We start from the raw sequence: 12,336 nt of genomic DNA on the forward strand, positions 1-12,336 counted from the left end.
CCTGTAGAGCTTGGGCATCACTGGTTGATTTGACCGTAACATAGACTATCGTATCATATGTGAACAGACTCACTTTGCCCTTAACACTGTCAGGCAGATTACTTATATAGGAAAGGAAAAGGCAAGGTCCATGGACCGAGCCTTGAGGGACACCAGAGAGGAAAGGGAGATTGTCTGAATATAGTGTGGCCTTTAACGACAACCTGCTTGGTCCTGAAGGAAGGACTTGACCCAAAAATTGGCCTGTGGGTTGATACCTAATCTTTGTAACTTATGGAATAAAAGTTTATGATGATATCTTAAATACTTACGTAATCCTAGTCTATCCTCATAGGGTTGTCTAGAAATACGGGACTTCGATCCGTAATCCTAGAATCGGAGGCTAGGATTACGGTACCGTAGCCACTGCCTTACCACAAGATAAGATTTATTTAAGGTCGGCAAGATAGCAAACAAGTACAACATAAGCTCATCTGAGCTTTTGAACCGACTACCCTTACTTGTCCTTTCACGGGTCGTATTCGCATCCCTCCCCAATGCCCCTCCCCTCCGGAAAATCCTGGCTACACCAATGCAAAACGATATCACGTGACAGTGCCATGACTCATGTGACACTTCCACCGGTCATGTGATGCACATCTATGCAAAAAATGGCGGCTAGCAAGACAGGATGGATTTTGACGGCGATGGCTTATTTTGGTAAGTAACTAATATTTGATTTGAAGAATACATTTAATAGCTGTCAAAAGGGTGAATCAACGGAATGTTTTCTTACTGCGTGGTACAATTGTAGTAAAGAAGGAGAACCGATTAAATCAAGGTCGTCACAAATAGACCATTCAATAATGGAAGTGTCTAGGGGTACGGATCCGTACCTCTACACAAGCCTGTTAGGGGTTTTCTAGGGGTACGGACCTCCGTTTTTCTAGAGATTAAGGGTCATTTACATTTCAAATTTTGTTGAAAATGAAATAACATTTCATCAGAATTCACCTTAAACTTGGATCTAAATGGTTTACAGATAACAACATTCATCCGATTTGTTACATTTTCTTTCGGAACGTAGGCCCTAAATAACCGAGGAACACCAAATAAATCACGAGGATTCGAACTGGCAGAAAAAAAGATATAAAGATTAAACAAAATAATGTTAAATATGTTTGGGGGAAAACTATTTTTAATTGATAATTAACCCTTAGTGTATCTATGTTTTTCACACATTTGGAAGCCGTTACGAGATACATGGGACGTTTTCACAAACAGTTTCTTTTACTTAATGTCGCTTAATTGATTATTAAACAATCAGTTCCGTGCCAGTTATCATTATACCTTGTTAAATAACAAAATAAACTGGTGCATATTATTATGCCTAATTTATTTATTTATTTATTTGCTGATCGAATTTCAAATAGAATTCATTTAAGGGATAGATTCATTCATTAATCTAGCTGTTATTAACAGTTTATTTGACAACAAACTAATCGGCACGGAACAGTGTATTCATTTGGAGTTCCTCGGTTATGTAGTTTTTGAAAGAGAAGGTAAACAATCGGGTGAACGTTGGTATCTGTAAACCAATTAATCCAAGTTTAAAGTGAAGACTGGTTAAGACTTATTTGTTATTTCATTTTCAACACAATTTAAGATATAAATAACCCTAAATCTCTAGAAAAAGGAGGTCCGTACCCCTAGAAAACCCCTAACAGGCTTGTCTAGAGGTACAGATCCGTACCTCTAGAATCAGATTCTAGAGGTACGGATCCGTACCCCTAGACACTTCCTTCAATAATTTGCATTCAAGACGTAGATCTAATTTAATACAATGTAACAGTCATCAAAATGTTTTGAACATATTTTTATTTATTTATTTAGATCTCATCGGCATGACATAGATATGCACAATATATTAAAAACACAATAAAATGCATGTATATGCATTGCCGTCACTGTAGATAGTAGTCTAAATAATCAGGTTGGTAACATTGGGGTGCGACACCTTATGTACCAGTCACTATGTACCAGACACTTTATGTACCACTTTGACACTTAGTGTACCACCTATATATTATATAGTAATTGTATCTCATAGTGTAGCACTGTGAATATGTGATAATTACCTGTGAAAACAACTTTGATATTTCTTGAAAAATAATGAAAATATTATGTAATGCTTAATAAATGGCCCAAGTTTGAAAGAAATATCTTCATTATTTTTCAAGAAATATTAGTTTTTATGTTGAAATCCTGATCGGGCAAATTTTTTTTTTATTATGTTACCAGCCTGATAATGAAACCTCGGGTAGACTTATTTTACATAATTGATATTTTATGTTGTCTACCTAGATCGACCAGTCAAAAAATAATATTTGAATCTTGAGTACAATTATTTGGACTAACACTCTAGCAGAGTTATAAAAGATCATTTATGTTATATACATAAACGCTCTATAATTTAGAACCTGCCCCGCGGCTTAGCTCAGTAGGTAGAGCGTCGGTCTACGGATCGCGGGGTCGCAAGTTCGACCCTCGGGCTGGGCGTGTGTTCTCCGTGACTGTTTGATAAACGACATTGTGTCTGAAATCAGTCCTCCACCTCTGATTCATGTGGGGAAGTTTGCAGTTACTTGCAGAGAACAGGTTTGTACTGGTACAGAATTCAGGAACACTGGTTAGGTTAACTGCAAGCCGTTACATAACTGAAATACGTTGAAAAACGGCGATAAACCCAAAACAAACAAACAAACTATAATTTAGTATAAAAAAAATCACATATCTAAAATCATAGTTAATTGCCTCCGAGGTATGGTCGCCCCACACCCAAACTCAAATTGACCAAATTGAAAGCGTCCAAAGGGGAGTTGCCCATTGGATCAAGACCGACTACGGCGGTACTTCCAGTGTAACAGATATGCTACACTCCCTAAACCTTCGTCGACTGGATTTAAGGCGTATAGAGTCTAGGTTATCACTCTTCTATAAGATTCATCATGATCTAGTTGCTATCCCAATCGTAGATTACCTGACCCCAATGACCCGTTGTGTCCGCTATGGCCATTCCCTAAGTTACAGGTTAATTACTGCAACCACTGACTATTACAAGTTTTCTTATTTTCAAAGAACAGTGTACCATTGGAACCAACTTCCCCCCAGTGTCGCCCACCTCCCTAGGCCTACCCTAGAGCAGTTCAGTGCTGCAGTTAGCAGTCTTGAACATGTCTCACCCTAGTTATCCTGCAAACCCAAGTTTTTAACCTTTTTATATCACCAAAGTTATTTTTAGTTTCTTCCACTCTAAATTTTTATCACTATATTCTTTCTCTTTTTGATTTTGACGCGCAAAACGTCTACGTTCCCGCAAGGGGTTTGATGTCAACGGCAGATAGATAGATAGATAGATGTACAAATCTCTAGAACGAAAATTTGTCATCTTGTCCTTTAGAATAATCAACATTCTCAAATTTTAAAGTATGAAAAGAGGTAGACAAGCTTACTGTCGCTGAGTGGCTACTTTTTAATTTCTGACATTTGCAGCCACCGCCGACAGTTTGACCGTCACAATATAAAACAAACTGTATGCGTCGGATTAGTTCGACTAGAAGAGATGCTGTCCAAATAATGGTTAAACTTGTCTAGAAATACTAAGTTATGATCTTGTTACCTTACTGCTAATACATCAAGTTGAACAGGCAAACTTTCATTCTATTATCTGATCACATAGTCCAGCATAATAAAATTTACTATACATGGGCTGAGTGAAGCAAAACCCAACCACAAGACGACTGCAACCAGCACAGACACAGAGTAAATCAGCCACACCAAATCCCTGCCCGACCCGGACACACACTATTTGCCATTCAGCCAGAAAAGATATACTGAGATGCCAAGCAAACAGTATGGATCTCGACCAGACCACACCCCAGCACAAGCCAATCTGCACCCAAACAAATTGCAGCTGTGCCATAGTTGGTTTCCACTTGACACTGCTCAAGTCACAACTTTACAATAAAATATATACTAAGTAATTATTATACACAGTAACACTTAAGTGTTAATATGAGAAATAGAGTTATTTCTTTTCTCTATGATATTGTAACAGGTCTTGGCAGGTAAAATTTACAATTGCTTCGAAAATTCCCCTGTCAACAAAAGGTAACCTAGCGCTTGCGCATATTGCCATGTAGGTAAGGTAAAAATCTTGTAATATCAAGAATTCATGACTAATTTTGATAATACAGAGTGATTTTGCCTTTGCAACCAGTGAAGACCAAGATCAGACTGTTTGCTATTCAGTTTGTAAATTTTCAGTGAACACCCCTTTGAATAATAAGCAGTGCTGCCCAAACTGAATAACGGACCAGTCCATTTTGAAATTTAGCAAAAGGTAAAGGTTAAAGAGGCTTCATCACTTCAACTTACTCTTACTTTCAAACTTGCATATAGCAGTTTTATCAGATTTAAAGTATCACATCATGATGCTATCAATGTTGGTCATAGCTATGGTCAAGGCTTTGGTTTAAACAATATTTTATTAATCACAATTCATTTACAACATGTACATATATCAAAAAGGCATACAGGATTGAGTAGGAAGCTGAAAGCTTATTTGAAACTCTCTCCTTGAGGTCAATGCTTTATCTATCTGACAAAACAAAAATAAGGAATGACATGCTGTTATATCAGTTGTAAAACTTTAAATAATATATTTTCAAAATCAAAAACTGTAAGAAATTGTGAAAGTATAAATAGTTATAGATGAGCATTCACAATTTTAAAAAATCATTGAAATTCAGTCGAAAATTTAAGTCTATCTTTTTTCTCCCCTTTCACAAGTTGTGGTGAATTTTTTTTCGAATGGTCTCTGTCCTTCCTTCTGTCTGTCCATCCATACAACTTTATGTCTGCTCTGCATCTCCTAAATTCCTTGAAGGATTTTCATGAATTTTTTGGGGGTCAAATGATCACCTCATCAAGACGATGTGCAGAACTCATGTGTCAGCCATGTCAGCTCAAGGTCAAGGTCACAACTCAAGGTCAAAGGTTTGACCTTTCCATTTTGTTGCAGTTCTGTATCTCCTAAACCCCTTGAAGGATTTTCATAAAACTTGGGTCAAATGATAACCTCATCATGACGATATGCAGAACTCATGAGTCAGCCATGTCAGGTGAAGGTCATAACTCAAGGTCAAAGGTTAGAGCCTTCCATTTTGTGTCCGCTCTGTATCTCCTAACCCCTTTGAAGGATTTTCATGAAACTTTGGTCAAATGATCACCTCATCAAGACGATGTGCAGAACTCATGAGTCAGCCATGTCGGATCAAGGTCAAAGGTTTGAGCCTTCCATTTTGTGTCCGCTCTTTATCTCCTAAACCCCTTGAAGGATTTTCATGAAACTTGGGTCAAATAATAACCTCATCAAGACGATTTGCAGAACTCATGAGGAAGCCATGTTGGCTCAAGGTCAAGATCACATCTCGAGGTCAAAGGTTTGAGCCTTCCATTTTGTATTCGCTCTGTAATTCCTAAACCCCTTGAAGGATTTTGAAATTCATTAAATATATTTAACAACGTCAATGCTTCCACCCAATACCTTCAACCCTTTCACTATCCATAACAGTGGTGGGGGATATAGCTGTCTTTCAGACTGCCTTGTTTTCACTTACATAAGTGTTAGCTCTCTTTGACCTGTGAAAAGCTTTTGCCACTTTGTCCTGTTTGACAGTATAGATACAGCACTTGCATCTTGAACAAAATCTTTAAATATATATATTCAAAATGAGTCTAAGTTTGATTTATTTATTTATATTGACAAAATCTTTATCATAGGAGTGTGCTACGGTTTACCTAGCATAGTAACAGATACTCCGCCAACTTGGGGAGATGTATACAGTGTTAATGGTACTCTTATGCTGCCATATGCTGAAATCTCGGAACCTTTCATTAGTTACTATGATGCTACCAACAAAAGGAGCAGGATAGACTATTATGGAGGTATGACACAATTTTTTAAGATTCATGTTTTTCATTTTGCTTAAAAATTATTGTTTGTACATTCACCTATTTTATGCTCAAACCATTTGCAAGCTTAGTTAAGTAGTTGCCCAGTTAGTTCAATAGGTAGAGTACAACACTTCCATTCAGGTCATAGGCTGAGTCTTTGGCAAGGTTATGTTCTCCAATAAAAATCAAATCTTTAAGACACTGCTTTTAAAGTTATTTGTGTCACACATTTGATTTTATGCTCAGAAGTTGTCAGTTGTAGAGAATAGGTTAATACTGATAAGAATTTAAGTCCAGAAAGATTGTCATATTGTTTTTGTTTACACAAAGCTTGAGTCTTTGTTTAGAAATTTCTTACTGAGGTACCTGATTTTTAGTTTCAGATGAGTTTGCTGTATTTGTGTGACTAAATTCACACTTTATTTTCTTCCGTTCATGTAAGTTTCACCTGTTATTGTAGGAATGGTGATGACAGTTCAGAGGGCAGATCAGGGACAGTATGGAACCAGTTACAAAGTGGCACCTTTGACCACCTATAAAGTACGCAATCAGATGAGCTGCTTCAAGGTCCCAGGATTCTCTGAGGCACCGGTAGATGTGCAGATAGCACTTCCAGATCTCACTGGATTTGTGGTATGCTAATTCAAAACTGAATATGAGCCGCGCCATGAGAAAACCAACATTGTGGGCTTTGCGACCAGCATGTCAGGATCCATGCTGTTCGCTAACAGTTTCTCTATTTGCAATACACTTTGAAAGTGAACAGCATGGATCCTGACCAGACTGCGCGGATGCGCAGGCTGGTCTGGATCCATGCTGGTTGCAAAGCCACTGTGTTGGTTTTCTCATGGCGCGGCTCATATGTTTTTTGTATTGGTTTCTGAAGAGAAGCTTCTAGTTGCCATAACAACCACCGGCCCTGTCTAAAATTCAAAACTAAGCTTTCAGAAAACATTAATATATTATGCAGATGGATAATGTTTTGTATACAGTAAACTTTCTTATTTTATCATGAATGAATCACTGTTGTCATGAATGATTAATAGAGCATTTTATGGTAACGTTTTATTAAACGTGTTAAAGCTATCCAAACTCAAATGTTTTTTTTTCTTGAGGTTTAGCCAAGACAAACATAAAATCAAGATATTTCTTCCTGTACACATGTACCAGAAAGATTAATTTGGCCTTAAAATAAAAATGCTTTGTTTTGAATACGTGATCCTAAATCCTACTGCGCTGTTGTGTAGTGGTTATTGTTTGATCCACATTTTCCTTAACAAGGCTTTTCATGAATTGCAGCTTGAATTTGCAAGATCCAGAAATAAACTAAACATTATTCAGTATCAATAGGGGTGTAACGATACATCGAACTATCGATGCATTGCGATACTAAGTGTCCCGATAGCATGCATCGATAGAAAAGTCACGATCCAATAACAATCGCCGATAGTTCCTTCAACAATCGATAGGTTCGATAGTTTTGAAATTTTAGTAAATACAGAAATAATTTATAATTTATAAACCAAGAAACAGAGCCAGATTTCATTTGCGCCTCGGAAAATGTTTACGTCTCCATTACAATAATTACCCTCACGGAATTAAACTACCATAAAGGACTGAGAAGTCTGGGAGATAATTAATAAATTTAGTTTCTTAGAAACTTTGATTAAATATATTTAAATAACCTGTTAATTTTAGATGAGAAAATGTACTATGGACATGGAGAAAGAAGGCTGCTTGTATTATACAGCAAACTGTTCGGTAGGGCCCTTCATTTAGTGCTGGTACACCTTAACCCGATCCGTTAATTTTCCGTCTTTTTCGATGCTTTGGGTTATTAAACATGTTGACATTCGCAACAAAATGGCCGATTCGTTTGAGTATACCTTGCATAGGTTTATTGTTTTACTTATTGTTCCAAAGCCAAGGAAGGCAAGAAATATTTAATGTTAGAATTATTTCTGTCCGTTTCAGTTATACAAACATCTCAATGTGTGTTAACAGCAATTATAAACAGTGTCGTCTCTTACACTGTGTAACAATGCAAGTTGTTAGCTTTACTGTATAAAATATGATGGCCGATAACTATTGCAATAGTATTGCAATAGTAACCTGCAATAGAATAGTATCGCAATAGTTTTTAAGCAATATCAATAGTATTGCAATAGTCAAAATTGGCCTCAATAGTCACCCCTAAGTATCAATACCTAAAGGTCTCAGATGATGGTAGTAGAATCTTATAATTTTTAAATATCTTTAAGAAGGGCAATTTAATGACCAAAATCCTATTTTTCCCATTGTTAAATTCATGTACATTTGTCACAGCATTTCTAGCAAAAGAATCGCAGTCATGGAAGTTATATAATTTATACAAAGAAATAATTTAGGAAATTAAATTCAAGAAAATTAAAGTTTGGTGTAAAAGAGGCAAAATAATCCTGAGACAGAGACCTGCTAAGGTCCAAGATATGGATCCCAACAAAAACAGTTTTGCCAATAGTTAAAATGAATAAACTGTGAAAGGCCTTATCAGGACAAGAAAGATAATACAGCATTTTTATGTTACAATGTAATAGTAAATTAAATGTACTTTTTGTAACTGTTGATTTGGTAGTTTTCTTGTCACATTGATTTCATGATTTCATAGACAACAGACATTTTTCCTTTTATAGCTCATCTGATTTTTGGGAAAAAAATGATGAGTTATTGTCTGACATCACTTGACTGGCGTTGCCTTGTTAAGTTTTATGTTCAGGTCAGCTTTTCTCCTAAACTATCAAAGCTATTACTTTAAAACTTGCAACTCTTGTTCACCATCGTTGCCTTGTTAAGTTTCTTGTTCAGGTCAGCTTTTCTCCTAAACTATCAAAGCTATTACTTTAAAACTTGCAACTCTTGTTCACCATCGATAGCTGACTCTGTACAGAAAGAAACATAACTCCATCCTGCTTTTTGCAAGAATTGTGTCCCCTTTTGGACTTAGAAAATATCAGATTTCTTGGTAAAGTTTTATGTTTAAGTCAGTTTTTCCCCTAAACTATCAAAGCTATTGCTTTAAAGCTTGCAACAGTTGTTCACCATCAAAAGCTGACTCTGTACAGCAACAGACATAGCTCCATCCTGCTTTTTGCAAGAATTATGGCCCCTTTTGGACTTAATAATATCAGATTTCTTGGTTAAGTTTTATGTTTACGTCAACTTTTATCCTAAACTATCAAAGCTATTGCTTTAAAACTTGCAACACTTGTTCACCATCAATAGCTGACTCTGTACAGCAAGAAACATAACTCCATCCTGCTTTTAGCAATAATTAAGGTCCCTTTTGGACTTAGAATATCAGATTTCTTGGTTATGTTTTGTGTTTAGGTCATTTTTAGCTCACCTGTCACATAGTGACAAGGTGAGCTTTTGTGATCACCCTTCGTCCGTTGTCTGTGCATCCGTCCAGGCAACTGAAAAGAAAGAGAAGGCCATCTAACGGTAAAGAGAACAAAAGAGAACAATAGCTTCAATCCGTTAACAGTAGATTAAAGGGCCAGGGCCCCCTATTCAAACAAAAGAAAATAACAAAAGAAACGGCCCTCTCTTTCATTTCGGCCGGACAGACGTCCGTCAATCCGTGCGTCCGTCAACAATTTCTTGTCTGCACGATAGGGGTTTCATTTATGATTTGATTTTTACCAAACTTGCACACAACTTGTATCACCATAAGATCTTTGTTCCTTTCTTGAACTGGCTAGATCCCTTTATTGGTTCCAGAGTTATTGCCCCTGAAAGAGCAAAAATTAGCTATTTTGACCTTGTCTGCACAATAGCAGCTTTATTTATGATTTGATAGTTACCAAACTTGCACACAACTTGTATCACCATAAGATCTGAGTTCCTTTCTTGAACTGGCCAGATTCCATTATGGGTTAAAGAGTTATGGCCCCTGAAAGGGCCAGAAATAGTTATTTTGACCTTGTCTGCACAATAGCAGCTTCATTTATGATTTTATTTTTACCAAACTTGCCCACAACTTGTATCACCATAAGATCTTGGTTCCTTTCTTGAACTGGCCAGATTCCCTTATGGGTTCCAGAGTGATGTCCCCTGAAAGGACCAGAGTTAGCTTTTTTGACCTTAACTGCACAATAGCAGCTTCATTTATGATTTGAATTTAATAAAACTTGCACAAAACTTGTGTCACCATAAAATCTCGGTTCCTTTCTTGAACTGGCCAGATCCCTTTAAGGGTTCCAGAGTTATGGCCCCTGAAAGGTCCAAAATGAGCTATTTTGACCTTGTCTGCACAATAGCAGCTTCATTTATAATTTGATTTTAACCAAACTTGCACACAACTTGTATCACCACAAGATCTTGGTTCCTTTCTTGAACTGGCCAGATTCCTTTATGGGTTCCAGAGTTATGTCCCCTTAAAGGTCCAAAATTGGCTATTTTGGCTTTTGCAGCCATATAGAGACTTCATTTATGGTTTGATTTGATACAAACTTCCAACATATCTTCAGCAACAATAAATCTTGGATTCCATGATGAATCTGTCAGGTTCAGTCGTAGGTTCAATAGTTATTAGCTCGACTTTTCGAAGAAAAAGTAGAGCTATTGCACTGGCCCCGGTGTCAGCGTCGCCATTGGTTAAAGTTTTTGATAAAGTCAAATATCTCTGTTACTATCAAAGCTATTGACTTGAAACTTAAAATAGTTATTTACTATCAAAGTCTACACCAGGAGAAACAATCCCCATAACTCTGGTTTGAATTTTGACAGAATTATGCCCCTTTTAAACTTAGAATTTTTTATTAAAGTTTTTGATAAAGTCACATATCTCTGTTACTATCAAAGCTATTGACTTGAAACTTAAAATACTTATTTGCCATCAAAGTCTTCACCAGGAGAAACAGTCCCCATAACTCTGATTTGAATTTTGGCAGAATTATGCCCCTTTTTAACTTGGAATTTTTTGTTAAAATATTTGATAAAGTCAAATATCTCTGTTACTATTAAAGCTTTTGACTTGAAACTCAAAATGGTTATTTACTATCAAAGTCTACTCCAGGAGACACAATTCCCATAACTCTGATTTGAATTTTGACAGAGTTATATTCCTTTTTAACTTGGATTTTTTTTTACTGGCAAAGCTCTAATTCAGAGTCAAGCACTGAGAAAAGTCAAGCGCGCTGTCTTACATACAGCTCTTGTTTTATATCTGATTACCTCCCCTGATTGTAATCAAAACGGATTTTTATCGGTAAGTTCTTATAGGACTTTTTTTTTAAATTTCATTATTGTCATTAGTTGGACTGAGACAATCAGGGTAGATAACTATGGACTGATTTTATGTCAAATTACCTCCCTTTATTACAAATTAAAATGGGTATATCTCCGTAATTAATGAAGATACTGATCTGAAATTTCATTTATGTCAACCGATTGACTTGGACAATCAGTGAAGATACATATTGACTGAATTTATGACAAATTACCTCCCTTTATTTTTATCTAAATGAATACACCTTAGCAGCTTCTAATGAGATTGGTTTATTTATGTAAGTAAGTAAGTAAGTAAGTAAGTAACAACTTTATTTAACGAGGCTACACATTGGGTGTCCCCATCTACCATGTGGGCCACAACATATATACATATACACATACAATTTAAAACATTGAAATAACAATAGTAAATTTATATAATGTAAATAGTAATTTGTTAAACAAGGTTTTGCTACAGAAGTTCAGTGTAAACAAATATTTATAATAAAAGCAAGTGGAAAATCATAGTCAAAGCACAGTAAAAATAATTAGTGCAATTTTCAGTCTCAGTAGTGAAAATCATACATAATGTCAAGAATATGATTAACAAAACAATTTATGTATTAGAAGCAGAAAAATGCCACTTAAGATATGAGGTTTGGAATTGTGCAAGTGATTCAGAATTACCTATACTAAGGGGAATGTCATTCCGTAATTTTGGACCTGAATAGTCCAGAGATTTTCTAAAGAATTCTTGCTTTGGTGTAGGAACTACTAGTTCATTGTTATTTACAGACCTTAGGTTTATGTCTTCCATGGTAAGAAATAGTCATATTAGATAACTCTTGATTGAACATTTATCGATATGAATACTTTACTAAATATATTACTGTATAGGCTTGTACTTTGTATCTTCTACATGCATATACCAATGCATGATTACCTCCCCTGATTTTAATAAAAATGGATTTATCTCAGTAAATATTTGTAGAACTCATTTGAAATTTCATTATTGTCTTTAGTTGGACTGAGGCATAGAGGTGTATTTTCATATGGACTGATTTTATGTCAAATTACTCCTTTGTTCAA

The 12,336-nt window shown here is 36.0% G+C and overlaps 1 protein-coding gene across 1 annotated transcript in view; it reads left to right on the forward strand.

Moving 5' to 3' along the window:
* The first annotated feature begins 564 nt into the window (after positions 1–564).
* Positions 565–12,336, forward strand: part of LOC123525469 (digestive cysteine proteinase 1-like) — a 28,325-nt gene continuing 16,553 nt past the window's right edge. The window contains exons 1-3 of the mRNA XM_045304532.2: positions 565–699; positions 5,824–5,988; positions 6,458–6,630. Of these exons, the coding sequence (XP_045160467.1) occupies positions 642–699; positions 5,824–5,988; positions 6,458–6,630 (396 nt within the window). The 5' untranslated portion in view covers positions 565–641. The remainder of the gene's footprint in view (positions 700–5,823; positions 5,989–6,457; positions 6,631–12,336) is intronic.

Source organism: Mercenaria mercenaria, chromosome 3 (assembly GCF_021730395.1).
Source record: "Mercenaria mercenaria strain notata chromosome 3, MADL_Memer_1, whole genome shotgun sequence".
Classification (NCBI taxonomy): domain Eukaryota; kingdom Metazoa; phylum Mollusca; class Bivalvia; order Venerida; family Veneridae; genus Mercenaria; species Mercenaria mercenaria.